The sequence below is a fragment of the Martes martes genome (genome assembly GCF_963455335.1).
Source record: "Martes martes genome assembly, chromosome: 3".
Taxonomy (NCBI): domain Eukaryota; kingdom Metazoa; phylum Chordata; class Mammalia; order Carnivora; family Mustelidae; genus Martes; species Martes martes.
In genome coordinates, this window is record NC_137890.1 from 149,994,993 (window position 1) to 150,021,242 (window position 26,250).

The 26,250-nt window shown below is 53.9% G+C and overlaps 1 protein-coding gene across 1 annotated transcript in view; it reads left to right on the forward strand.

Moving 5' to 3' along the window:
• Positions 1-26,250, forward strand: part of PASK (PAS domain containing serine/threonine kinase) — a 36,389-nt gene that overhangs the window by 2,072 nt on the left and 8,067 nt on the right. Inside the window, exons 2-12 of the mRNA XM_080799415.1 lie at positions 5,841-6,012; positions 7,713-7,945; positions 8,512-8,682; positions 9,320-9,460; positions 9,935-10,069; positions 12,016-12,276; positions 14,132-14,282; positions 16,089-16,248; positions 19,910-21,306; positions 22,187-22,368; positions 22,754-22,921. Of these exons, the coding sequence (XP_080655541.1) occupies positions 5,874-6,012; positions 7,713-7,945; positions 8,512-8,682; positions 9,320-9,460; positions 9,935-10,069; positions 12,016-12,276; positions 14,132-14,282; positions 16,089-16,248; positions 19,910-21,306; positions 22,187-22,368; positions 22,754-22,921 (3,138 nt within the window). The 5' untranslated portion in view covers positions 5,841-5,873. The remainder of the gene's footprint in view (positions 1-5,840; positions 6,013-7,712; positions 7,946-8,511; positions 8,683-9,319; positions 9,461-9,934; positions 10,070-12,015; positions 12,277-14,131; positions 14,283-16,088; positions 16,249-19,909; positions 21,307-22,186; positions 22,369-22,753; positions 22,922-26,250) is intronic.

Genomic DNA, 26,250 nt, shown 5'->3' on the forward strand with positions numbered 1-26,250 from the left:
GTCCCTTTGGATGCTTTAGAGAAGGGAAGCAACAGGTTCTGTTAGTTTGCTATCTAATTTCTCTTTTACCTCTTGCTCTTTTGGTTCCTAATCAGCTGTTGCTCTTATGATCCCACACTGGATATATACGTATGTGTAGGAAACATCTCTTAACTTTTTAGCATATGCTGGTTGACCATTCAAAAGGATAAATGTGACATTAGTCATGAATCATAACAATGAAGTGAACACATTTAAGCCCAACCCCCGAATTAGGAACTGAAAGACCTCAGGCCATTGTATGGCCCTCCATTCCATCTTGCTGCTGGACCCTCAGAGGAAACCTGCCGGAAGTTTGGGGTTTTCCACATTTGTGTATACCCTTCAACAATATATGTAGATGGAGGGTGTTGTAGAAAGGGAATTTTACTCTCAATGGTCTTTTGTAATTTGATTTTTTTCACTTACTATATTGTGAGATTTATCCTCATTGCGTGTATAGAATTTGTCTTCACTGTTATGACTCATAGTATGTATATGCCAGAATCTTAAATCTGTTTTCTTGTTGATGAGTGTTCAGGTTTGTTCTTTTCTTCCTTTTTTCTTTTACCATTGAGAGCTGTGCTGTCCCGAACATTCTTGAGTGTGATTTTCTATTTACGTGCAAGGATCCTATAGAATATAAGTCTAAGAGTGGGATATACTGTCCCAGTACGTTAATGTGTGACTTAAACTGTTTTCTGAAGAGGTTACATTAATTTGTTAGAGTTGCCATTAATCCTGATCTCTATCAATATTTGGTATTATTAAAATTATTAGGTTTTGCTGGCTTAGTAGGTGTAAAATGGTCATGATTGTGCTAATAAAGCTAAGCCCCTTGTTACAAGTTTACTGTCCACTAAGGCTTCCTCTTCTGTGAAATTCTTGTTTCCATTTTTTCCATGGAGCTGTGTGTCTTTTACTGTATTATTTTTTTTTAAATTTTAAATTATTGGCCTTTCGAACTCTCTTGGATATTAATTTCCTAGTTATATATGTGGCAAATATCTTTTCCCAGTTTGGGGTTTCTATCATTTTGTTTGTGGTATTTTTGGTGAACGGACATTCTGAACTTTAATGATAAATTTATCAGTCTTACAGTTAGAGCTTTTTGTGTCTTGTTGAAGAAAACCTTCCTTGCCCAAAGTCTTACTGAAGGTCTTTCTAATTATCTATGAAAGTTTTGACTTTCACAAGGTTAGTCTTTGTTGTGTTGGACATGGCTTTTCGCATGTTGCATGTTGATCGCTCTGCTGTTACTGTTTCTTGGAGGCACATGGAGTTGCCTGGCTTCCCGGTGGGCCTGCGGCCAGTGCTGGGCGCCACTCCCTGTCAAGCATCCGGGATTCTTTCCCACACTGGGCCGGGGGTCTGCTGTCTGTTCCTTTGATCAGTTTGGTTATTCCTGCCCAGACAGACCCACACCACGGCTTCCTGTTGGGTTTTCACATCTGGGAGGCTGGTCTGTGGCTTTGTTCCTCATTCTTACCTCTCCACTCTCTTCCTCTTACCTCTTCCTGTCCACTCTCTCTCCAGCTAGCTGTTCAGTTCTCCCCATCTTTATCTCTTAACTTCTCTCTCCCAGCTCTATGTTCTTGTTTCCCTGCATTGCATTCTGGGTTATTTATTCACATAAATCTACCGATCCTCCAACTTTCTTTTCAGCCCTGACTACCTGCTTCATCATTCATTAACATCACACATTAACTGTATTGAGATAATTTACAGACACTAAAAGGATGGTCAGTGCCTAGTTCAGGGGGCATTGAGATAGTCCCACAGCTGCAGGATCATGAGGAGGAGAGCTTTCCCATTGCCCTCCAAAGCCCCTCTGCTCTTTCTTAGTCAGCCTCCCCAGCCGCAACCCTCCACCCCCGTACCCCCCCCCCCACCGCCCCCCACCACCCCTGTCCCAGTCTGGCTGTGCTCCGCTTTCTGCCCTGCTAGGTCAGGCCTATCTCCCTGTGAGCTTCAGGCCTCGAACCCCTGCAGGAAGTGTTCTCCTGCACAGCTCCAGGGCTCTAAGGGCCATCCAAGCCATTGCTGTCTCCCTGTGTCTTCTTTCCTATTGCTGAGGATGGGGGTCTTTTGTGTGGCTACGCTTTGATTTGCTTATCTGTTCTCCCCGGGAGGGACATTTGGATTGTTTCCAGTTTGGGGCTGTTCTGAATCTCTCTTCCTGGCAGATACTTCCTGCAAGCCCTGTATCCTTGCCCGACTGGCAGCCTGCTTTCTGGGGCCCATGTGTGCACATTGTGTCTTCCTGCCGATACTCTGCGAGTGTTCTAGCTGCTCCCACCCTGACCAATGCTCTGTTTCCACTCTTTGTTATTTTAGTCACCCTAGTGCTGGTGTGTGACGGCTCCTGACAGTTGAACTTGCGTTTCCCACATTACTAATGGTGGTGAATGTTTTTCTCATGTGCTTCTTTGAAATTTGTACGCTTTCTTTGGTGAAGTGTCTATTTAAACCCTTTATCCTCCACCCCCTTTAAAAAAATCTCTAGTTGTTGGTCTTTTTTTTTTTTTTTTTTTTTAAGAATTTATTTACTTATTTGGCGGACAGAGATCCCAAGTAGGCAGAGAGGCAGGCAGAGAGAGAGAGGAGGAAGCAGGCTCACCGCCCAGCAGAGCCCGATGCGGGACTCAATCCCAGGACCCTGAGATCACGACCTGAGAGGCCCAACCCAGTGAGCCACCCAGGTGCCCTTTGGTTGTTAGTCTTATGACTGCTTAGGATTTTTCTATGTATGTGATCTTTTCGTGTATGAATTGAGACAGCTTTATGCCGTTCTTTCCGGTATATGTGCCTTTTATTTCTTTCTCTTGCCTCTGTTTACTGGCTGTTCCCCTAGGACAGTGCTGAAGAGAAGAGGCTAGTTGGGCTTCCTCACCCTGCTCCGGACCTCAGAAGGCCAGCATCCCGGGCCGTGGGTTCTTCGTGTGTGCCCCTGGGCAGGTGGAGGATGTTTTTTCCTCCTCACTTATGAGTGTTTGTTCCCGTGACGGGGTGTTGGATTTTGTCCAATGGTTTTTTGATATCAGTTGATATGATTGTGTGATTTTTTCCCTCCTTTTTTTTCTTCTTTAGGCTTTTGATATGGTGAATTATGTTAACTGATTTCCAAATGTTAAGTCAGCTTTTTATTGCTATGATAAGCCCCTCTTGGTTGTAGTGAATTCTCTTTTTTACATATTGCCTTAGTGGGTTTGCTAACATCTTGTTGAGGATTTTTGCATCTCTGTTCACAAGAGTTATTGGTCTGTGGTTTCCTTTTCTAGCAGTGTTTTTGTCTGGTGTGGTATCAGCGTGATGCTAGCTTCAAACACTGGGCTGGATGTGCTCTGCCTGTTTTTTCTGGAGGAGTTTGTGTAGTATTGAAGTTATTTCCTTCTTAAACTTTCGATAGAATTTACCAGTGAAGCCATCTGGGCCTAGAGATCTTTGATGGAAAGTTTAAATTACAAATTCATTTTTTTAAGACTGAAATGCAAAAATTTAATTTCTAAAAAGCTGGTTTGATTCTTTCAATATGTAGTTGTTTCTGAGAAAGTCTTGTTCTGCTCCCTTCTGTGACTCCTGTCTCTTGTATTTTAAACACAGACACAGGCATTTGTAGTAAATGGATGTTCTCATGTGTCTGAGTCTGTTTGAGTTTTCTGTAGACTCTCACCAAAGGGGGCTTGTTTCCTTGTCTGTGTCACTGGAAGGGAGCATATTTGGTTGGTTTTGCTTTTGGAAACCCATATTTAGGATGCTTTGCTTCTGAGAAGATTGCTTTTGCCAGGGCCTGGGATGCTGAGCTGGGACCACATTTCGTCTGCTCAGGGCGCCCGGCTTCTCTGAGAGGGGCTCCCGCCTCCTGAGGGGGACTGCACCTCACAGGCCTGGGCATCTTTATCATCTCACTGGTGAGTCTCACTCTCGGGTAGCTCAGAGATGCCACAGACTGATACCCTGATGAGCTCTAGCTGCTCTCAAATAGTTATCCAGACCATTGTATTCTCTTATTTTTTTTCCAGGACTTTTGTCTTTCATTTTTTAAATTCACCTGGAACTAATGTTTGTATGTGGCAAATCACAGGGATGCAACATCACCCCGGGCTGATTATCTAATTCTTTTGAAAACTGGCAGCTCCTGGGCGACTCAGTGACTCAGCGACTCAGAGACTCAGTGTTAGTGGTTTGTTTTCCCGGCTTAGGTCCTGGGGTCCTCACGAGAGTGCTAGGTCCCGGCTTAGGTCCTGGGGTCCTCATGAGAGCGCTAGGCGGTGTGCGTTAACATTACTCACATTTTGCTTAGAAGGGGCCCGAGGTGGGACGGCCAGGGGGCTGTCCAGGGCCTCGCTGTGCTGGGGCGTGCTGTTCATTCCCCATGGAGCTTCACTGACTGCCAAGCTCCTTAACAGACGTTGGTCTGTTTCTGAAGCTGATTGGGTTTGTTCTCATGTTTGTTCCTCTGCTGTGCTGATCTCCATTTGGGTAGTTCTTTGGCATGTTTTTTTTTTTTAATATTTTATTTATTTATTTGACAGACAGAAATCATAAGTAGGCAGAGAGGCAGGCAGAGAGACGGGGGGAAGCAGGGTCCCTGTGGAGCAGAGAGCCCGATGTGGGGCTCCATCCCAGGACCCTGGGATCATGACCTGAGCTGAAGGCAGAGGCTTTAACCCACTGAGCCACCCAGGCGCCCCTCTTTGGCATGTTTTGATGTTAACATCCTTCCACACTGGTGATAGTGGGGCCTTCAGTTTTCTGTCTTGGGGACCCCTGCCCCACCACGTTCAGGAGCTTGGCGCTGAGGCAAGTGTTGGCCAGGCCCTGACAGCTGAGGGGCCTGGGGTGTGAGTGTACCAGAGACCCCATACAGAGACCCCAATTACAAACTGGGCTTACACACTGTTAACTGTGGGAGTCACTGCCCTCCTGTGCTGCTGACAAGTCTTCATGATGACCTAAAGCCAGGGCAGAACTAGCGGGCCAGGCCTCCTTGGAGTTCCGTGCTACAATGGGGCATGGGAAGGGCCAGCCCCCCTTTTCTTTCCACAGCAGGTCCGTCCTGTGCAGCTGCCCCCGCCTGCTTATTGAAACTTGCTCTTCTTACAAAGGAAGCTCCTTGGCCAGTCTTTGGGCCTGTGTGTACCCATGAGGGAACCCTGATGGGGGAAGAGGCCGGTGCGGGTCTCAGAAGTGGCTTCTATACGCTCAGAAGGTGACCATGGAGAGGGCACCTGGGCTTAGGATGGGCATGTTCCCTGGCGCCTTGGGCTCCTCATTTTATCCAGGCCCCGGCCCAGGTCTCCAACACTGTCTGGAGGATGCAGACATGATGATGTCTGTGATGCAGACACGAGATTTTTCTGTATTTTTTTCCTTACAACTGTTGGCAAATCTATACGTACTTAGAAAGTACAGTTAAATACACAAACCCCTGGTACCAGGCCTGCCTCTGGGTTCTCTGCCGTGGCTTTGTGTCGCTCATTTGTCAGCAGCCCCTTGGATGGTTCTCAGGGCCACTGGTCGGAACCCCTGGATTCGGGGAAAGCTGGGGCCCTGCAGAGCCACACGGGCCCCTTCCCATTGTGCTCTGTTCTTTCCCTCTGTTTCCTTCTCTCACCCATCGCTTCCTCTGCATTGCTCCAAAATGGCTCCAAAATGACTTCGGTCACTGGCCTTGCACCGGAGGTCCTGGCCTATGTGGCATTGGGAGCATGGGAGCTTATTGGGACTGAGCTGCATTCAGCCTGCCGAAGGATTAGTTGCTTAAACTGCTTTCCTGTTGTCGTGTTGCCGATGCCGATCAGGTTCACTTTGTTTTCTAGCTGACAGTTGCTCCCCTGGCCGGCAGGCTCCCAATGGAGGACGGAGGCTCCCCTGAGAGCCCGGCTGCGCAGACTGCCACTGAGCCCAACGAGTCCCTGTCCTCGGCCCACAGACACCTGAGCAGGAGGAATGGGCTTTCGAAGCTCTGCCAGAGCAGGATGGGCCTCTCCGGTAACCCCCTCCCGGGTGTCAGTGTTGAAGATGAAAATGACGAGTCCTTCTAGGCTCTGGTCGGGTGTGCGGTTCTCACTGTGTGTGGGGCGATGCCCGCAGGCCCCTCCCGGGCTGTATGGGCGCTGCTGGGGTTCTTCTGCCAAGACCTTGCTTCAGAGTGTGTGAGGGCACTATTGTGGACAGGGCTGCCATGCAAGTGAAATACAGTTTTGCTGATTTAGTTCAGTAACTATTTGCTGACTGTGTTGCAGCCTCATGATTTCCTCCCGGATGCAGACGACTTAACGCGGGCTTTAGGGCAGCCAGCTACCTGGTGCAGGAGGCTGTGCCCGGGCTGGGCTGAGATGTCGAGGCTCCTGCTTGCCCACTCACTCACTTGTTTCTCCCAAGTCAGCCTCTGCCTCCAGAGCTTATTGGGCTCGTTGTCTGAGGGGGTGCCTAAGGAGACAGCAGGTGCAGGCCTGCAGCTGGGTGGACCTAGAGCACGGGGAAGTCAGTTAGGACAATGGGAAGGTCTGGACCCGGAGGAAAGGGGCTGCTGGGGAAGGGAGGAGGAGGGTTGGAGCCCAGCTCACACACCAGTCTAGGAGCACAGGGTGGGAGTGTTTGGAGGGAAACATGCTGGGTTCTCCTGGTGAGGGCCAGAGATTCTGCTGGGAGGGCTGGGCAGGTCTGGGAGGTAGGCAGCTGCCCCAGGAGCATGGGCTTCCTGGTCTCTGCATGGGGAGCAGGGACAGATCCAAGGTCACAATGCCTGTCCCATGGTGTGAGGAGGGTCAAGCTGAGCTTGGGGCAGCTGGGAAAGAGGAGGGCTAAGCAGCTGGCTATGCGTTTCCAGGCCCAGAGAATGGTCCAGGGTGGGCCTGTGAAAAGAGAAGGGGAAAGGAGAGAAGAGTTGTTATTGTCTGGATTTTGAGCTGCTAGAAGGATGGAGTTGCCATATACTGAGATGGGAAAGGAGAGAGGCAGGGCAGGGGTGCCACGTATGGGGTGGGCAGCACCTTCCCACATGGAGTTTGTTAGAAACCAGTGAGGAGTGGGTGGGATGGAGTGGAGGGGGTGAGCCTGCATCCGGGCTTCTGCAGTGGTGAGAGGTCAGAAAGGTGGAGGGGAGAGGGAACCCCACCCAGGGCAGGTGGTTTAGGAGGTGGAGACTGGCCCCCTGGCCCAGTGCTGCTGAGGGCTGGAGTAGGGTGAGTGCTGAGAATTGGCTGTGGGCTGGAGCATCTCAGGCCACTGGACGCATTGCTGAGAGCAATGGAGGGGTGGGGAATGAACCTGACCTGTGAATAAGGGAATGGAGGGAGGGACGGAGACAGCAGGCAGCTCTTGGATTTGGGAGGCTTTCCAGGAACAAGTGCAAGGGGGGTGGCTGGAGGGGGTATGGGTCTGTAAGGACAGACACAGGACAGCACCTCCTGGGGGTGGTGGTGGGAAGGGACCTCAGAGGGCGTTTACACAGAAACGCTGAGCTTGGGCCATTGTGTTTCCTGTAGGATGTGACTCTGGCTGGACAGCACCCGGGGGTGTTTAGCTGGACTCGGGGCTGTTCGGATGGACACTGGAGCGTGGAGCTTGAACTCTGCACCGTCTGCAGGAGTTGAGAGCAGGAGCCGTGGGCTTCAGTGTGTCTGAGAGGTGGGCTCCGGGCCGCCTTGTGAGCTCTAAAGCTCCCTTTCCTTTCCTTTCCTTTCCAGAAGACAAATGGAACTCCTATTGTCTGTCATCTCTGGCTGCCCAGAGCATCTGCACCAGCAAACTACACTGCCTGATGCCGCCGGAGCAGACCGACCTGGCCGGGTCCCTGGGCAGTGCGTCCTGCTGCTCCCTCCTGCGGGGCTTGTCCTTGGGGTGGTCAACGCCCCTGTTCCCGACCCCCGTGTGCAACCCGAACAAGGCAGTGTTCACCGTGGACGCCAAGACCACAGAGGTACTGGCTGTGGTTTGTGACCCTGCTGTGCAAGTGTGGTCTGTGCCTTCAACCTGTAACCTCAGACAGGAGAACTGGAGTGTGTTAAGTACAGTTAGAGAAGCTGCATAAGAGACCTGAGTATAAATCAGTCAAAACAAATTGAATCCTCCTGTCAAGGTAGAGATTCAAGGACGGGGTTGAGCCGCATGACTGCCTTGTGCTCTGTAGGGTGTTGGCTCAGTGACAATGAGAATGGGTACTCGCCATCTGAGGTGACCGTGTTTGCCTGACGGGCATTTACATACAAATAACTGAAATCATCAGGTGGCTGGGAGTGTGGCGCAAGTCCCCGTGTCTTCCACGTGGTGCTGGTGGCACGGCGAGCCCGTCCCCGCGGAGGAGGGAAACGTGGTTTTGGTCATGGCGCTGGCATTTCTTGTTTCCCTGTGGTTAAGACCCAGGGAGCCCGGGGTGTTGCAGCCGCGAGCCTGTCCAGTGCAGGACGCTGAGGGCAGACGGGTCTCCAGGTTCGGGCTGGCGGCATTGCTGCTGATGCGCGTGTCTTCTCCTCTCCACGACTCCAGATCCTGGTTGCCAATGACAAGGCTTGCCAGCTCCTGGGGCACAGCAGCCATGACCTGATTGGCCAGAAGCTCACGCAGTTCTTCCTGAGGGCCGATTCCGATGTGGTGAAGGCCCTCAGCGAAGAGCACATGGAGGCCGATGGCCAAGCCGCTGTCGTGTTCGGTACAGTGGTGAGTGGGTCTTCCCCAGGGGCGGTGCTGGGGTGAGGAGCAGCTGGGGTGGCAGGTGGAGCATCACAGGAGTGGAAGCAGGTAGCTGTGGGCCTTGTGAGAGGGGCAGTACCGCCTGACAAGGGAGGAAGCTTGGCGGTTTGCAAACGGGTGGGAGGCCGCGGGGTCGCGATGATCTTCCATCTGTACCCCTGACTCTCCAGTTTGGTTTGTTTGGTGTTTGCTGGGGGGGCCAGCATGGCTAGAAAGGTCTCCCTGGGACTTGGGTCCTCCTGGTGTGATGCGTCCCCTGGGATGTTGACTGCATGTGAGGCGCTGAGCCCCCAGCCCAGGCCCCGGAAGACGTTAGATGTGGTCCGCTTCTCTGTCTTGGGGACTGGCCACGGGCTGACACTGCTCGCCATGTGTTGGTGTCTGTTTCCTGAAGAATTGACGCAGACAGTTGTCCTACTCTGTTGCAAGGAGGCTGGTGAGGAAACCCTGTCTTCTGAGAGAGCATCCACATGGAGACTAAGGGTCTGTGTCAGAAGCCATGTGTGGCCTTGGGCTCAGTTGTCAGGCAGGGGCACAGAGGTCGCAGACACCCCCAGGCCTGGGCTCTGGGGAAGGCCTGGGGCAAGGCTGTGTGCTCCCGCAGGTGGACATCGTGAGCCGCAGTGGGGAGAGGATCCCGGTGTCTGTGTGGATGAAGAAGGTGAAGCAGGAGCACAGCCTGTGCTGTGTGGTCGTACTGGAGCCTGTGGAGCGGGTATCGGCCTGGGTCGCTTTCCAGAGCGATGTGAGTGTGCCTTCCACATCCCTGCCACATGGAGCTGACCAGGTGTCGCCTCTTGTGGCCTCAGCCCCCTCCATGGCCTGCTGTGCGCCCCTGGGGCTTCTGGAAGGCGAGCCCCCATGGCAGCCCTCCCTCTCTGTGTGCCCTCGGGCGGGGTGCAGTCTCCCTGGCCGTGGTCTCCTCGTCTGTAAAGTGGGATGGAACTGGAACCTAGGTGTGTCTTAGCAGGTCAGTGAGGTAGCAGGTGCGGGACCATCAGAATGGTGACTCACCTCCAGAGGCCGGTAATTTGGGTGCCTCCAGCGGTAGGAGAAGGAGGGCCTGAGGAAAGTTTGTGCCCACCTCTGGCCCTTCTGGCGTGGGAGGGCCGCTAACGGTCTTGCTTTCAACCTGAAGGCATGGAGTTCAGTGATGTTTGAAGGTGAAATGCCAGGAGTTTTTACTGTAATGCTTAACAATGCTGGTTTTTCCTCCAAGGGCACCATAACATCCTGCGATAGCCCGTTTGCTCTCCTGCACGGGTATGCGTCTGGGGAGGAGGTGCTTGGGCAGCCCATCACAGACCTGATCCCTTCTGTGCAGCTCCCTACCCCCGGCGAGCCTGTCCCCCAGGTAGGACCCTTGTGGACCCCTGACTGCCACACCTGGCAGCTGTACCTGGCGCCATGTGGTCCCTAGAGTCTGTTTACTCGGTGACCTGAGAGTTCTTAGGCCAGAATCTGTGGCCTGGTGACACAGACTGGTAATTCTGGCAGCAGGAGCATCCTGCGTATACACACAGTGGCACCAGGTCCGAGGGCTGCTCTCTGGGCTCCGGGGCCTTGACCGAGGGTCAGAGCCTGTGCTGCTCTCCGACTGGGCACCCTGTCTCCTCGGTCCTCCTGCTGGAGCCTGGATCGGGGTTCTCCTGCTGGGGTCTGTCTTTACTGGGAAGTCTGGGATTCTTGAAGAGCAGGGAGAACTGGCTGAGGGCAGGGTGACTGGCAGATGGGGGGGTGGCAGCTCTGGGGACAGTGGAGGTTTGGGGTCGTTGGGGTAAGTTCTATTACTGACGGAATCTTCCCAGTTCCCAGGTGTCCCATTTTCTACTAGTGTGTGCCCTTCACACAAATGACCTTCACTCAGGTGAATTCCGCTGATGTCACACCCTGATGATCTGCAGTGTCTGACTGGACGCTTGATTTTTGCCTAAAGTCACCTCTGCTGCTGCAAGGAATCGGAGATGCTTTCAGGATGTCCACAGGCACTCCCTGGTTCTCTGGCCTTCCAGAGGCTGAGAGCTGAGCCCTAGGAGCTGGTTCTCTGCTCCCTGGTTCTCTGGCCTTCCAGAGGCTGAGAGCTGAGCGCTGGGAGCCAGTTGTCTGCTCCCTGGTTCTTGGGCCAGCCACAGGCCGAGAGCTGAGCCCCAGGAGCCAGTTCTCTGCTTTTTTTGAGCTTTCAGCCCAGTGGGAACCCTCACCCCATCCTCAGTCCTTATTGTCTGTGCCCTTCTTCTGTCCCCAAGCTGGTGGGGGTGTCCATTGGCACAGCCACCTTGGGAGCCTGTGTGGCAGCATCTGCCCCATGCAAACTGGGCGAACCTCAGAGTGCCCTCTGCACGCATCAGAGAGAAGTGTGTGCCAGAAGGCACATGTGAGCTTGTTCTCAGCAGCACATTTGTGATAACCTCAAATGGGAGCGCTCGACACCCTAGCAGCAAGTGGAGACTGGCACTGCACCCCTCATCCCTTGTAGGGCTCCCTGAGGCCTAGCCGGCAGCCGTGGCTTGGGGAGCCTGATGTTTCCGAGTCCTGACCCTCTTCCGGGCACAGCACAAGGGGAGCAGAAGCTCCCAGAACATGGGCCCCATCAGATCTTCTGTCCTCCAGGGTGGCCCCTAAAAGGGGCAGGTGGGATTGGGTGAGGGGTAGACACATAGCCTTGGGCTGGTATGCCTCGGGAAACCCAAAAGGGAGCACACTCTCAAAGCTTTTGGTTAGGATAAGGCTGTGGTCAGGATTTACTCGAAACTGGGTCCATTCCAAGTATTTAAGGCAGGGAAACAGGCAAGGATGTGGTTTTGTGGGGATAGAGGTGCTGAGGAGGCACAGACAGGGGACAGTTGGTGACGACAGGAAGCGGCTGGCCCTCAGACTGGAGGACAGTGAGCGGTGGGGGCCATCTGTGGAGGTGGGACACTGGGGCTGCTGGGGGTCCAAGGCAGAGGGCCGGAGACACCTGCCAGCCCTCCCTCCCTGCAGGGTTGGCACAGACAGGAGTCCAGTCCGTGTGCATTTCTTGGTTGTCCTGTCATGTGCTGCCCTCAGGCCTTTCTGGAATGGGGGGCAGCTGCTAGACTGCGTTGCTCTTGCCGCAGACACAGCTCCTGGTCAGGGCTCTGCTTTCCCTGGGGCAGAGGTGGGGTGCAGGGAGATTGTGGAAGGAGGAGCAGTGTGGGGAGTAAGCTTTTCCGGGCTTGCTTCCCGTGACGTGTGGATGGGTTCACGTCTAAAGCTGCAGACTCAAAGCTTCGGCCATGAGAGATGCTGCTATCAGCTCAGGGGTGTTGTTTTTTCCAGAATCTCAAGATTCAGAGATCTGTCGGGAGAGCCAAGGATGGCACCACCTTCCCTCTGAGCTTAAAACTAAAATCTCAGTCCAGCAATGAGACGGAAGAAGATAGCCGCACGGTCCCCGAGTGGGGTTACTCAGCGTCTATCTGGGTCTTCTCCACCATCAGTGGCCTCATCACCCTCCTGCCTGACGGGACCATCTACGGCATCAACCACAGCTTTGCTCTGATGCTATTTGGTTATGGGAAGACTGAGCTCCTGGGCAAGGTGGGCCCTCCCTGGGTGGCCTGTGCTCCCCTGCGGGGGGCCGGCCTGTTTTCACAGTGAGGATATGTACTTGTCATAGACCTTGTACCGCCGTGTCTACTGGTCTGGGCCACTGGCTTTCCCTGGGGCATGCTGGGCACCATTATCCCTAAAGGCTCTCATTTCCCTGGATCCCACACTGAGCATGCAGTGACCCTCAGGACTGTGTCCAGAGCCTTGTCTCCCTGTGCTGTCCCTGAAGAGGGAGGGGCTGTGGCCTGGAAACCTGCCCTGAACGAGGTCCAGTAACTTAGTTACTGGTGTTTGTCACAGCCGTGCACCTGGAGATTGGGGCTTGTCCACACCTTGTCCACACCTCCTCTGCTTCCAGAGCCATCCTGGGGTGCCTGTCATGCGGTCAGGGTCAGAGGAAGGTGTGTCTACAAACTTCTTCCTTGGCTTGAGCTTTCTCTGAATTTCTTGTATGCGGGGCAGGGGTCTCTGCACAGTGAGAGCCAGGCCTGTTTCTATTGGAGACTGGGCCGAGCAGATGGACTCCGTTGCTGCAGACAACCGTAAGCTTGGGGCGTGGGCCATGACAATCTGGTATTTAAGTCACGAACTGGCCTTCCGGGCTGAGCTGAGCAGGATAGCTCATCCAGCTCCATGTAGAGTCAGCTGGGGCTGGCGTCCTCCTGAGGCGCGTTTGCTCTTGGGCTGGCTGTCTGGGGCCGTTGCTGGGGCTGGTGTCACTTGATGGCCGAGCTCCAAGGCCAGGTGAGCATCTCCGGCAGCCATGGCCTGCCCCTCCTCACATGGTCCCTGGGTCCTCCTGGCTCCTGGGAAGGGGACGCGGACCCTCTACTCAATGGCAGGAGGGTCATGGGGGGAAGGAGAGGTTGCTGAGTGGTGCATCCATTTTGATGTCCTGTGGTCCCTGTGTCCACGCGCCTGGCTGGCCTGGCTCTTGGATGGCTGTAGCCTTTCCCTGAATACCTTGTTCTCCAGGGGTTCTGCAAATGAAGGGAGGGACTCCCCTCTTGTTGTCCTCAGTGGGGCTGACCCCAGGCCTCGTGACAGTTAGCCAAAGATTTAAACTCTTTTGCGGCTCTAAAAATGGATCCTTCTCTGTTTTCTAATGGAAATATTAAGGAGCAAGTAAGCTAAGATTTAGTTAACTGAAGGCAAACTCAGTTTGATTGAAGTTAATGAAAACGCACTTAGTGTGATTTTTTGACAAGTAATTGCTGCAGGAATGTTGGGGGTGCTGGGTCCTTCTAGGGAGTGTGCTTGTGGGGAAGGCACCCTGCCTCGGAAGTTAGACTGTTTCGTATTCACATGGCTGCAGGCACCTGTCTGGGAGTAGGGGTCACAAGTGGATTCAGAGAAGGCGTGTGTCCTTGCAGTTTTGGTCTTGGGACCCTCGTGCTGAGGCCATGACCAGCATAGCAAAGGTGCCTGCTGGACCTCAGAGGCCAATTTCATGTGCCCAAGGTCCTTTTGTCCTTATGCTGGGCCCTTGTCGCTCCCTGTGAGCCACATAATGTGGAGTTTGCAAACGTGGCTCTCAAGTGTCAGGGCAGCATGGGGCAAAGACCAGACATCTTCTTGGAAGACATGGCGGTGTGGGTATAACTAGCTTCTGAGTTGTTGATTTTGTCTTTTTCATAAGAAAAAGGGGAGAAAAGTTGCGGGGGGAAGTCCAGAATTCCATGTTGGGTGTCTGAGGGGCTTTGCGGGTCTGGGAAAAGGAACACAACCTGGAGTCTTTCCTAACCTTGTCCAGACACTTACTCACGTTGTTTGTATTCTCTTCCCAGATTAGATGGGGGACGGTCCTGTGGTCTGGGTTCTGCAATGTCACTTTGTTTTCTAGAATATCACTTTCCTGATTCCTGGCTTCTACCATGGCATGGGCCTCGTGTGTGACACTTCCTTCCCACTGCCAGACCTGGCCGACCAGAGTGGGCCCGGGGAGACAAACGTGGGCCCCCGGCAGAGCCAGAACTGGGCTGGCATGGGCGTGGGTAAGGCCAGCCTCCCTCATGCAGGTGCACACAGCTCCATGCCTCCGAGGGGTTTGGAGGGGTGGGCTCGGGGCAGGGGCATGCTGGGCGGGCGAAGAGTGGAAGCGAGTGGCTGCCAGGTTGTCATGGTTTGAAAGTCCTCTGTCACTAGTGGGCCTTCCGTGTTCCCAGGGGATGGGACCAGTATGCGAACACAGAGAGGGTCCTGGGGGATTTCCCATCACCAAGTGCCTGGCTCTAGGACAGAGGGAGCTTATGGGGAGTATTTGACGAGTAGATCTGTGTAGCCATACATAGCCTATCAAAGTAACCCTTAAGTAGTCCTAGCCAAATATGCTTGTTATGATTAGCCCTGTGTACTTTTAATTTAGCATTTTATGGTGCTCCATGTTTCCATGACATGAACATTGTAGGGGACTGTGTGGGCGCATGGCTCCCACCCTGAAGGTTCCCTCTGTGACTTTGAGGCACCTGGGAGGATGGACCGCTCCAGGCATGCATGGAGCCCGTGCCTGTGCTCCTGGGAAGGCACTGGGACCTCCTTCAGCCCCGTTGGTGCTCACCTTTCCGTGAACAAGGAGCCAAGAGGAACTGCTCCCCGGTTGTGCTTCAGGAGTGCTCCTAGCTGGCAGGGCCCCCCTCTGCCAGTGCCCTCTCCCTGCTCCCTTGCAGCAGGCCTAGCCAGGCTGGGAGGGGTGTGGTCTCAGTGGGAGGGAGGGGAAGCAGGAAATAAAACAGCTCCTGAAGAGCATCAGGCAATCCTGAGTCCCCAGGGGGCTCTCCCGTGGCCCTGTCAGAGGGTGGCGCTATTGGGATGCCGCTGCATGGGGCAGGCTCAGAGCACCCTTGGAATGCATTGCTTACCTGCCGTCACCGCAGGATGGACTTGCTGTTTGAATGAACACACACATGGGCGTGATACAGTCCCTGAGGGGAAAGAGGTGCCACACGAAGTCTTATCTGTCTCTGGACTGTGCTCTGTGGGAGATGGTTTCAGCCAGGTCCCCACACCCCAGGCTGGGGGGGTGGTGGCCATGCTCCACGGGTTGCTTTTGAGGCCTTAGAGGTTAGATCGCAACGTTTTGTTTTATTAAATTGAGTTAAATTAATTTTTTCCAAAGATTTTATTTGAGAGAAAGAGAGAGAGCACGAGCAGGGGGAGTGGCAGAGAGACAAGCAGACTCCCCACTGAGCAGGGAGCCCGCCGTGGGGCTCAATCCCAGGACCCTGGGACACACAGGGATAGCCTGGAAGTAGAGGTGACCAGTGGTCAGGAGGAAGAGTACAGCAGCGGGAGGACGTGCTGTCTCAGGGCCCAGGGGACTGAGGGGGCCCCCTTGGGAAGGTGGCTTTTAGAGAAAAACCAGAGGAGGCAGGAGAGGCATTCCGGGGATAGCGAGGACTTCCGGGTATGGCAGGGAGACCAGAGGGCCAGGCCCCAGAGGCCCTGGGGAGAGTAGCAGCAGGCAGGCCAAGACCATGGGAATCATGGTGAGGACATTGATGTTTACTTGGAGCTCGTGGCAGATGAAGGGACTGCTCAAGCTGTGGTGTTGGTGGGATTCTGCGCACTGAAGGTGGGGCGCAGGTGATGGCGGCAAGGGGAGCAGGGGCTGCTGGCCCCCATGGCGTGCTGCAGGGTGGTGAGAGGCGATTGGTCTGGGACACACTGTGGACATGGGCTTGCTGGAGTTTCTGAGATCAGGTTGGGGGCCCCCCCATTGCTCATAAGTCGCGGGAAGGTGGGGAGATGAGTTCAGCAGATGTGCTATGGATGGCCACAATCTCTTCTGCTGTTGCCACTAGATCCAAGAGCTCCCAGTGCATCTGTTGGAGAGCACGTTCTGCCACGAGGGGAGACCCTGGAGCCAGTGGGAAGAAGCCAAGAAGCATTCGCTGGGACCTGGGCCCAAGCAGACCCTGGAGGCCACCTCCCTTCTTCCCTCCCATGTCTGCCCACTCCAGGGTAAGTTGTCTGTGGGAGGCGCGGGGCGCTGAGGGTGAAGGCCGGCGGGGAGCAGCGACAGAGCCCCTAACGGCCACGCTCACAGCCTTTGGACACTTGCTGGGCGCCACTTCTGTATTCCCTGGTGTGGTGTGCAGTGGCCGCTGGGAGATCATCCCGATCTGTGCCCACGGAGACGTGTAGGTAGGTTCCAGGGAACTGATAGAAGCCTGATGTTCTAGTGTTAATAATCACTTGTATCTGTTCTCTTTGTGTATTTTGAATCACAAAGTATTCCATGGAGAGTAGAAAGTGCAGAAACTGCAACTGAGCAGAAATAGGGGCTTCCTGTTCCTCCCTGGTGAGAGACGGTGTTTGTGGTTTTCAACTCCTTTTCTCTCTTAAAAATCTCTGAGGCCCAGCACACACTAATCTGCCACCCATGGTCCTTTTCATATGCACCCTCACTGCCCTGAGGCAGGATGGAAGTCACAGGTACCTGTCCTTGAACTTGACCTAGGCAGTCCTTCTTTCTGGCTCCTTTGGCTCATAGTTTGGTTGGTGAGATTTATCCACATTATTGTTTTTCATTTTTCTTGAAATTATTTTAAAAATATACGATGCCTGGATATGTGTTTTTTTTTTTTTAAGTACAGCAGTAATGGTGAGAAGTGCAAGGTCCGGTGCCTGGCTCCCCACAGGGGCCTCCACCAGCCATAGTACCCTGCCTCACCGTGGCCCTGGCCCTGAATTGTCCGTGTGCACTCTTGCGTGGCTGCTTTTGCTCCTGCAGCACAGATAGGACCGCAGTGCGCTCGCGTTGGGAATGTGTGTGCATTACCTCCTGTCGAGCACGTGGCTCACAGGTTTGCATGGATATTTGCCTGCTGACATGTGTTATGGTGCTTTCCTGCTGTTTTTGGAGACCTCTGGCTTTCTGCCCCTTGCCCGTGGGACAAGCTCTCTGTGCTGCGCGCCCATCTGCAGAGGATGGGATCCCACTCACCGGCCCCGAGGGTGCTCACTGCTGCAAGATGGGGCTCCTGTGTGCTCTGCCTCGACCGCCGCTCCGCACGCTGCTGTGTGCCTGCTGAGATAGCACCAGCCCGTCCCACCAGATGAGCCAAGTCCTCGTTCCTCTCGGGTGGGGCATGATGTGGTTAAGTTCTGCACTGGCTCCGTGTCACTGTCAGAAGTCCTGGTGCTGGGGCTCCCTGGTCACTCATGTGGTCACTCATTACCTCATTTACTCCCTCATTTGTCATTCATTCATTTCCTCCCTTATTCCCTCCCTCATTCATTCATTCACTCATTCGTTTTCTCCCTTATTCCCTCCCTCCTTCCCTCCCTCCTCACTCACGCACACACTCATTCACTCCCCCATTCTCTCACTCATTCAATCCCTAATTCACTCACTCCCTCATTCATTCACGCAAAGCTCATTCATTCATTCAATCCCCATTTCATGCATTCACTTATGCACATGTTCATTCACTCCCTTGTTCATTTACTCCCTTATTCACTTGCTCATTCATTTACTTATTCATTCCCACAATGCTCATTCACTCCCTTGTTCATTCACTCCATTCCTTCACCCATCCACATGCACGTGCTCATTCACTTCCTCATTCAGTCATATTCACATGTTCACTCACATACTCACTCACTCATATACTCATTCATTCACTTATTCCTTTACTCCCTCATTCATTCACTCACTCATGTGCTCACTCCCTCACTCACTCCCTGCTAGCTCATTTACCTACTAACTCATTCATTCTGTCATTCACTCACTCATTCCCTTGCACACTCACTTATCACTCACGCAGCAAACATTGCAAAAGACTTGAAGGCTCATCCCTAAGACATATTCTTTAGCAGAAAATGAGCTGGCCCAGTAAACCTAGTGAGACTGAGAGGTGGGAAGGCAGGTCAGAAGCATGATTTAAGTGGTGTCTTATGTCCGGGGGACTGGGGTAGTGCTAGCTCCTGATTCTTCCCCAGTTCTCCCAGGAGACCTGGGAGTTCAGCCTTACTGCTTGTAGCCAGTTGGTAATGAAGTCAAGATTATTAGACTGTAGGTCAGGTGTTGTGACCTTGAGTGGATCGCCTCTCAGACAAGCTCATGGGGGTCTCAGGTCCCCATGGCACCTCCTCTTAGGCAGTTGAGTAGAGTGGAGGAGGGAGGAGGAGAGGAGCCTCCCCTGTACTTAAAGTCTCTCTCAGAAGCCTACTTATTGCTTTTTGTCTTTACTCTGGCCAGAATTTAGTGATGCTCCTGGCTACTGGGGAAGTGTAGGGATGGGATGTGGGGGCAGTGTCACCTTTGGCCTGCCTGACCCCACACACCCATCTCAGAGGGTCAGCCTGCTCGCCCTGGGTCCTGATGCCGCATGCCCACCTCGGAGGGGCAGTCTGAACTGCTCTGGGGCCCGATCCCGTGTGCCCACCTTGGGGGGCTTTTCCGCACTGCCCAGGGCCTGACCCCACATGCCCACCTCAGAGGGCTTCTCCACACTGCCCTGGGGCCTGACCCCCATGTGCCCACCTCAGGGGACTTCTCTGCACTGCCCTGGGGCCTGACCCCCGTGTGCTCACCTCAGGGGGCTTCTCTGCACTACCCTGGGCCTGACTCTGTGTGCCCACCTCAGAGGGGTGGCCTGCATTGCTTAGAGAGGGGAGTGAAACCTTTCTGCCTCATCTTCTGACCTTACAAAAGATGTGCTTTTCCCTGGGGACTGGCACAGGGCTGGTCATTTGCTGGGGTGATGTGGGGCGAATGGATAGAGATAGAAAGATGTAGCAAGGGACATTGATGATTTTTGCCTGACTTCTGCATGCCCTTGTCCCACCTCTCAGTTTCCCCAGAAAACTGCTGCTGCCCCTCAGTGCCTGGCTCACAGCTCCCTCCTCTGTGGAACTTGACTGTGTGTTGGGTCCTTCTCCCCTGTGCCTCTCTACAAACCTCTGGTCACCAGCACTTTTGCCTCTGGTGAGGCTGGGCATGGCCACATTCTGTGGGTCTTGGTGCTGGCATTGGGTCTGGGGCTGACCCCAGGCAGGAGCTCAGTGGATCTGTCATGTGGGGCAACCATGGCCAGGCCTGCTGCAAGGGGGGGTTTCCACCTAGCGCCCTGGGCTCTGCAATTGCCCTTTGGCTCTGAGGTCGCCTCTCCCTCAGTGGCCTCCCTGCTAAGCATGCTTGTGAGCTTGTGTCCCAGCTCTTAGGAACCAGTCAGCCCCTGCCCCGCATGAGGCCTTGCCCTTGCGGCCCCCTCCTTCTTGTGCCAGACTCTGTTTCCTATCGGCTGTGACCCCGATGGCATTTGTAGCCAGTCACATGTCACCATTGCATGGTGCAAAGAATGCACAATCTCTTTCCTTTCTGCCTGCACCCCCCAGGCTCCCTGTGGGTGGGCCAAAGCCAGCTGCACAGCTGTCAGGAGCCCCATGACCACGAAATGAGAATGCTGAGCAAAGCCCTGAGCACATGGTTCTGGGTGCTCGGTGCTCTGCATCTGGGCCAAATCATCGCCAAATGGTGACTTATCTATGAGTTGGTCTTAGTTTATGGTGTTAAATGCTTTGTGCTGGTCTCTAATACAGGGCAATCCATGTGATCTCTCCTCTTGATTCTTCTGTGGCCCCTAAGTAACTACGTCATCCGTGTTATAATTCTCAGAGTAGACAGCATCCTAGAAGGAGGCCCACCAGCCCAGGAATGGTCCTCACCCGAGGACCAGCAAGACATCCCAGAAGGAAGCCCACCAGCCCAGGAAAGGTCCTCACCCGAGGACCAACGAGACATCCCGGAAGGAATCCCACCAGGCCAGGAATGGTCCTCATCCGAGGACCAGCGAAACATCCCAGAAGGAAGCCCACCGGCCCTTACTCAACAGTCATCACCCAAAGACCAGCCGAATCCTCTCTTAGAGAAAGAGGAATCTGTAGCGCCAGAGAGCCTGAGACAGGATCTTGTGGAAAGAAGTGGGTCTGACCCAGTGGACACATGGATGTCTGCTTCCTGTGAAGCATCTGAGGACAGGAGCGGGCAGGCTGAAATGAGTAGGCTGTATCAGGAGGCACAGCCAGAGTGGACAAGTTCGAGCAGTGCCAGTCATTCAAACCGTTGGGTTGATTCTGTCACGTCCGAGCCCCATGCTGCAGGCCAGCTGGCAGGGGAGGGCCTCCTGCTGCCCTGCCCTGGATATGGGGGTGAGCAGAGCACGCAGTCAGGAAGCCCCCTCGGGACAGCACGACTCCCGTTCTCCACACCTGCCCTAGATGAGCCGTGGGTGGCTGTGAGGAATGACCGCGAGGAGCTACAGACCTGCTTGATTAAGGAGCAGCTGTCCAAGTTGAGCCTTGTGGGACCGCTGGGTGTCTCCTACACCGAGCTGGCCCCAGCAGAGCACCCCCGATGCTCTGCCCCTGTGTCCTTGTGTGACCTGGGAAGCAGAGGCCTGTCTAGCCGAGCGGGCAGCTCCTCAGCCTGCTATGCTCTGGCCACGGACCTCCCTGGTGTCCTGGACACAGTGCAGGCCCAGGAGGCTGATGGGAATTCTTTCTCCTGGAACCTCAAGGAGCTCTTTCTCGATGAATGGACAGATCGAACTTCCTCCAACTGTTCCTGCGCCACGTCCGAGCTTGTGGGGACGCCATCTCCTTCGCCGGTGGCCTCTGATGCAGATGTGAGTGGTCTGCACCAGCGGGGACCCGATGTTCTAGATGACCGAGAACTGCTGCTCCTGACCGGCACTTACTTCGATCTTGGGGAGGCTCGGCAGTTTCATGAGAGCCATCTGGGGCCGGATCCGGTAGAACCCTCTGAGACGTGTCTGGTGTCCTCGGAACACTATGAAGTCAGCGGCAGAGAGAGCCCCGCCTGTATCCTTCCCACGCTGGGGGCTGGCCCCGTAGATGTGTGTCCAGCAGAGGAGCCGAGGCTGAGCTTCCAGGTCACCTCAACGCCTGTGAGAGGGGACAGCCCGGCGACATCTGGGGCCACCTGTGTGCAGCAGGAGATCCAGGAGGGGACCTATGCTGGCAGCTGCCACCACCGGGACGGAGCTCAGCTGAGTACGTGCCGGGAGGCTTGCCCTGGAGCCCCCGTGGGAGGCTGCCATAGAAGCATGGCGTGGCCAGGGCGGGGCCTTCCTTGTCCTGCGGACTGATGCTGCTGCAACCCCCACCCCCACAATAGTTTCGGCTACATTGTGAGGGTTTTGTAGTGATAGGTCATCTCTTAAAAAATTAAGGATTAGAGTTATAAGTGCCTGTGCCTGGGAAGGGCACAGCCTGAGGTCCCAGCTGCTTCTGCGTCCCTCCTTGGAAGCCACTGTGTGTACCATGGTCAACCAGGGCGGTGCCTCGTGTGCTGCTGGGCTTCAGGCTGCTGCTGCCAGGTGCATTCTGCTCCAGGAGGGGTGTCAGGATCAGGTCCCTTTACTTGCCTCTTGGAGCTGATTGATTATCTTTGCTGTACCTTTCTCCATATTTCCCTAACTTCTTAGCAGATCCGTGTCACGTTAGCCAGTTGTGTCCTTACTGCTGACTTCAGGCTTTCCCCCAAACTTTAAAAAGTTATGCAAATATTATAAGTTATTTGTAGAAAGACTAGAAAATGCCACTAAAAAGAACATAAAATCCCCTGTAAATGCCCCCTAAGATAACCCCATGTTTGTTCTGGTGTATACGTTGGAGGCTGTGAAAATACCCATGCATGTGCAGGAAATGGCCTCGTATGAATGTTCATGTGTGGCCATGGTCAAGGCTGTCCACAGACCTGGCAGCAGAAGGCAGACATGGTGCAGGGTAGGGGGTGGTGTCCAATGCGGGTTTTCAGGCTTTTCCCCTGTCCAAGTGTGGGCATCCCCGCCCCGCCCTGCGTGGGTGCTCTGGGGGACTGTGCATCCTTGGCTGGGCCACCGCTGCTGTGCTGACCTCCCCTCCCCTCCAGGTGTGCAGTTTGAGGTGAAGCGGGTGGAGCTCCAAGGCTCCTCGACCCTGTTCTGCTGCTGGCTCGTGAAAGACCTGCTGCACAGCCACTGGGACTCGGCCACGCGGACGCGCCTGCTCCTGGCCAGCCTGCCCAGCTCCAGCCACTCCATGTGCGAGCTTTCTGGACCCAGCGTAGGGGAGGTGGGGGTCTGTGTTCAGCTCCTGCCTCGTACCCACCGCGTGGTGTGGGAAGGGGTCCTGCCTGGCCTTTCTGCCTTTCTTTCTTCTGCTCCCTCTGGGATGGGAGGAGGATCCTTCTAGGGCTTTTTCACCGTGCTTGCTGGTGTAGCGGGTGAGTCTGAAGCCATACGTGGGATTTGAAACCTCAGTTTGCCCTGTGTGCTGGGTGGGGTCTTGGCGTGTGCGCCAGTTTGGGTGGACTAGGAGAGCACTTTTCCGGCCAGCCCCCCTGGGACACGGGAGGAGCAGGGTGTGGGAATAGGGGACTGATGACGTGACTCTGCTTGCTCTTCCCTTTTTTCCTCTGGTCACATGTGGCCCCTCAGGTATCCCATTTCATCCACAGATGCTCAGAAGCAAGCCCTGGTTCGAGGAGCCCCCGAAGACTGTGGAGCTGGAGGGGCTGGCGGCCTGCGAGGGCGCATACTCCCGCAAGTACAGCACCCTGAGCCCGCTGGGCAGCGGTGCCTTTGGCTTCGTCTGGACTGCAGTGGACAAGGAAGCCAACAAGGAGGTACTCGGGCCCTTGGGCCGCGTTCAGTAGTGGGGGCCCTGCTCAGATGCAGCCATGGCCTCAGTGCCTCTGTGTCCAGACTCTCAGATTGCCGTGATAGAGGAGTCCTCTGTGGAGCACCCAGCACACGGGCTGGCCCAGGTCGGGCTTTGGCCTTGGAGGGCCCTCCCGCCAACACACACAATCATGCCCAGCCGTCCTGTTCGCCACTTCAGATGCACGCTAGGCTTCACACTGTGTCCTTTCACTCAGAGGCTGATGTTGGGGGTGGATTTTCAGGCTGAGACCTAGCTGCCCTCCTCCCAAGTCCTGTTGGGATTGCACTTGTAATTGAGCATTTTGAGATTTGAGGGAGTCAATGTGGTGGCACTCTTGCTTGTCCCTGCAAGTACTGTGACACTGCCCAACTGTTCCTGTGCTGCCTGCTGAGTTCGGGGTGCCATGCGTGTGCGGGGTCCTTTGACCGCATGGGGTCTGATCACTTACCACTGGCCTTTACCCGCTGAGTGTCCGTGTTAACGCTTCACCTTCTCGCACCCGTCTGCCCGGTTCTGACATGTTTCCCGTGGGTCCTTCAATGTTCTAGGTGAGTGGCCAGTCTCCTGCAGGGAGGCCAGCTCTGTCTTTCCTTCTCCATGGTCTGTAGCCTGTCATTCTCTAGGACCCACAGGGCTGTTTTCAGGAGCAGGCGAGCTGTCAGCTCTCCTGCCCGGTCATTGTCAGCCGCTGTGGCTCCTTTCTAAAGATTTTATTTATTTATTTGAGAGAGAGGAGAGAGAGAGAACGCATGCAGAGGGAGAGGCAGACTCCCTGCTGAGCAGGGAGCCTGATGCAGGGCTTGATCCTGGGACCCTGGGATCATGACCTGAGCCGAAGGCAGATGCTTAACTGACTGAGCCAACCAGGTGCCCCTGTTCTGCTCTTGATGGAGACCTTCTGTTGGGGATATTTCATTTTATTTTCAGCTCACTGAAATTTTTCTTGAAGAATGAGTATTGAGTTCTATCAGATGTCTTTTCAGCCTCTGTTGAAGTGATCATACTCTCATTTTCTTTATTAATATAATGAATAACACTAATCAACTTACACTCATAGAACCAATCCTTGGTTATAATATTCTTTTAATCCTTGGTTATAATAATTCTTTTGGTTTGCTAATATTTTTACTTGGGATTTTTTTTTCATTTATATTTCACGCATCAGTTTTCTTTCTTTCTTTCTTTCTTTCTTTTTTTTTTTTTGTCAAAGTTACAAGAGGCCAGTGGAGTTGGCAGCCTTTTTGCACATCAGCACATACAATGATACGCCTGCAGCTGCTTCTGTTCCCTTGGCTGGTCTGATTCTTTTTTTTTTTTTTTAACTTTTTTATTTATTTGACAGATTACAAGTAGGCAGAGTGACAGGCAGAGAGAGATGGGGAAGCAGGCTCGCTGCTGAGCAGAGAGCCTGATGAGGGCCTCGATCCCAGGACCCTGAGATCATGACCTGAGCTGAAGGCAGAGACTTAACCCACTGAGCCACCCAGGCTCCCCTGGTTGGTCTAATTCTTGTGTCTACCCTCTTTCATCTTTACTAGATTTGTCAAAGAATTGTCTGCTTTATTCATCAAATATGTGTTTTGTTTTCTTATACTTTCTGCGAGTTAACTTGGCTATATTTCCAGTGTATTGGGTTGAACATGGTTGTTGGACTGCCACTAAGTAACAGGGCGCTTCCAGGGTGCGTCTTCTGAGCCCGCGTTGGTCGCCTTCCCGAGGCCGTGGTGTATGCTGCTCTTGCTGTCACGTGTTTATAGGGGGTTTAATTCTCAAGTTTATGTTGCTGGACCTGTGAGGCAGGTCCATTCTTGATTGAGTCAGGAACCTGAAAGACTACAGGGTTTCTGTAGACCTCTAGACCTAAAGGAAGAAGAAAGAAACCTGGGAGCTCTTCTCTTGGTTTGAAAAGAAACACACGAGTCTTTTTGCATCTCAGAGCCCAGAGATGCCAGCTTCGGTATTACCAGGCCTGCAGATGATTCTGGAAAGCCGTCCACCAGAACATGGCTCCGTAAGGGTGAGGCCAGCGTTGGGGGACAGAGCACAGTTCTGGACGCTCAGTCTGTGGGGCAGTTGGTGGCACTGCTGTCCTCACAAAGCAGTTGTGGTGACCCACGACTTGAGTGTCTCTCCCAAGTGTGTAGATCTTTACGTTTCTCTCAGCGTGTTCTGTGGTTTTTGGTGAGTTTCTGAAACCTGCATTATTTCCATATCCAGTTTCTTCCCTTTCTTGTGTCTAGTTTTCGTTTGCTGGAATATTGGTTACTTATCAGTAACCGACACGTGGGTGTCACATGTCGTGTCCTCACATGTATTCTGACTGGTTTGTTCCCCTCATGTGTTCATGGTGATCCACATGGTTTCTCTCCGAGCACGTGACCCCTACTCTGTGGCCTCTAGCATGCTTGTGAAGAGCAACCTGATGTTTTTTCTTTCTGAATTTTTTTCTTTTAATCTTTGGAGTTCAGAAATTTCCCTAGGATGTATTTCCGTGTGTGCGTGTGTTCTTTATTCTTGCTTGGCGCTTGGTAATACTTTGATCTGAATGTTTAAAGCTTTCTTTACCTCAAGAGGATTTATTCTTTTGTTCTGTTAATCCTTTTCCTTCTTTCTAGCTCTGTACTTTGTCCCTGAAGCCCCCTGTAGGTGTGTTCTGAGGCTCCCAGCAGCAGCCTTCCCTCGCCCCTCCTTGAACCCCGCAGTGGGGTGGGCAGCAGGCCTCTCTGCCTCCAGCCGCAGCCTCTGCACCCCCCACCTGTCCACGCTCCCAGGTGCCAGGATGTCGGCCTTGCTTCCCTCGTCCTCTTGCCTTCTCTTACATGCCTCCTTGGCCTGTGGAATCAGGGAGCCCTCTCTTGGCACCATCTTCAGGATTCGACCACTTGTCAGCACTGATGGCTGGCGCTGAGCCATCCCCTTTGTTGCGTGGTCACTGTGAGGCCTGACTGGGTGCTGCGGATGCCCTTCTCTGCCCCTCCCGCCTCTGCGTGCCCCCTCCCGCTGCCCGGCTGCCCCTCCGGTGGGCCCCTCATCCCTGCTCACCTGAGCTGCAATGCGCACATGTTGCTCGCTGTGGACGGTGAGCTCATCGGGTGGGACTTGTGGGTCATCTCATGGGGTCTCCAGCGGAAGCGTGGGGCAGGCCTGACCTGCAGTTCCTTCTCACTGTGTGCCCCCGGGCCCCGTGCCCGTTCTTCCCCAACAACCAGTGCTCTGCTGAGTGGCTTACAGTGCTCGTCTCCCTGATGCGCGGCCTCTCCGCCCTGTGACATCCCCGTGTCCTGTAATGCG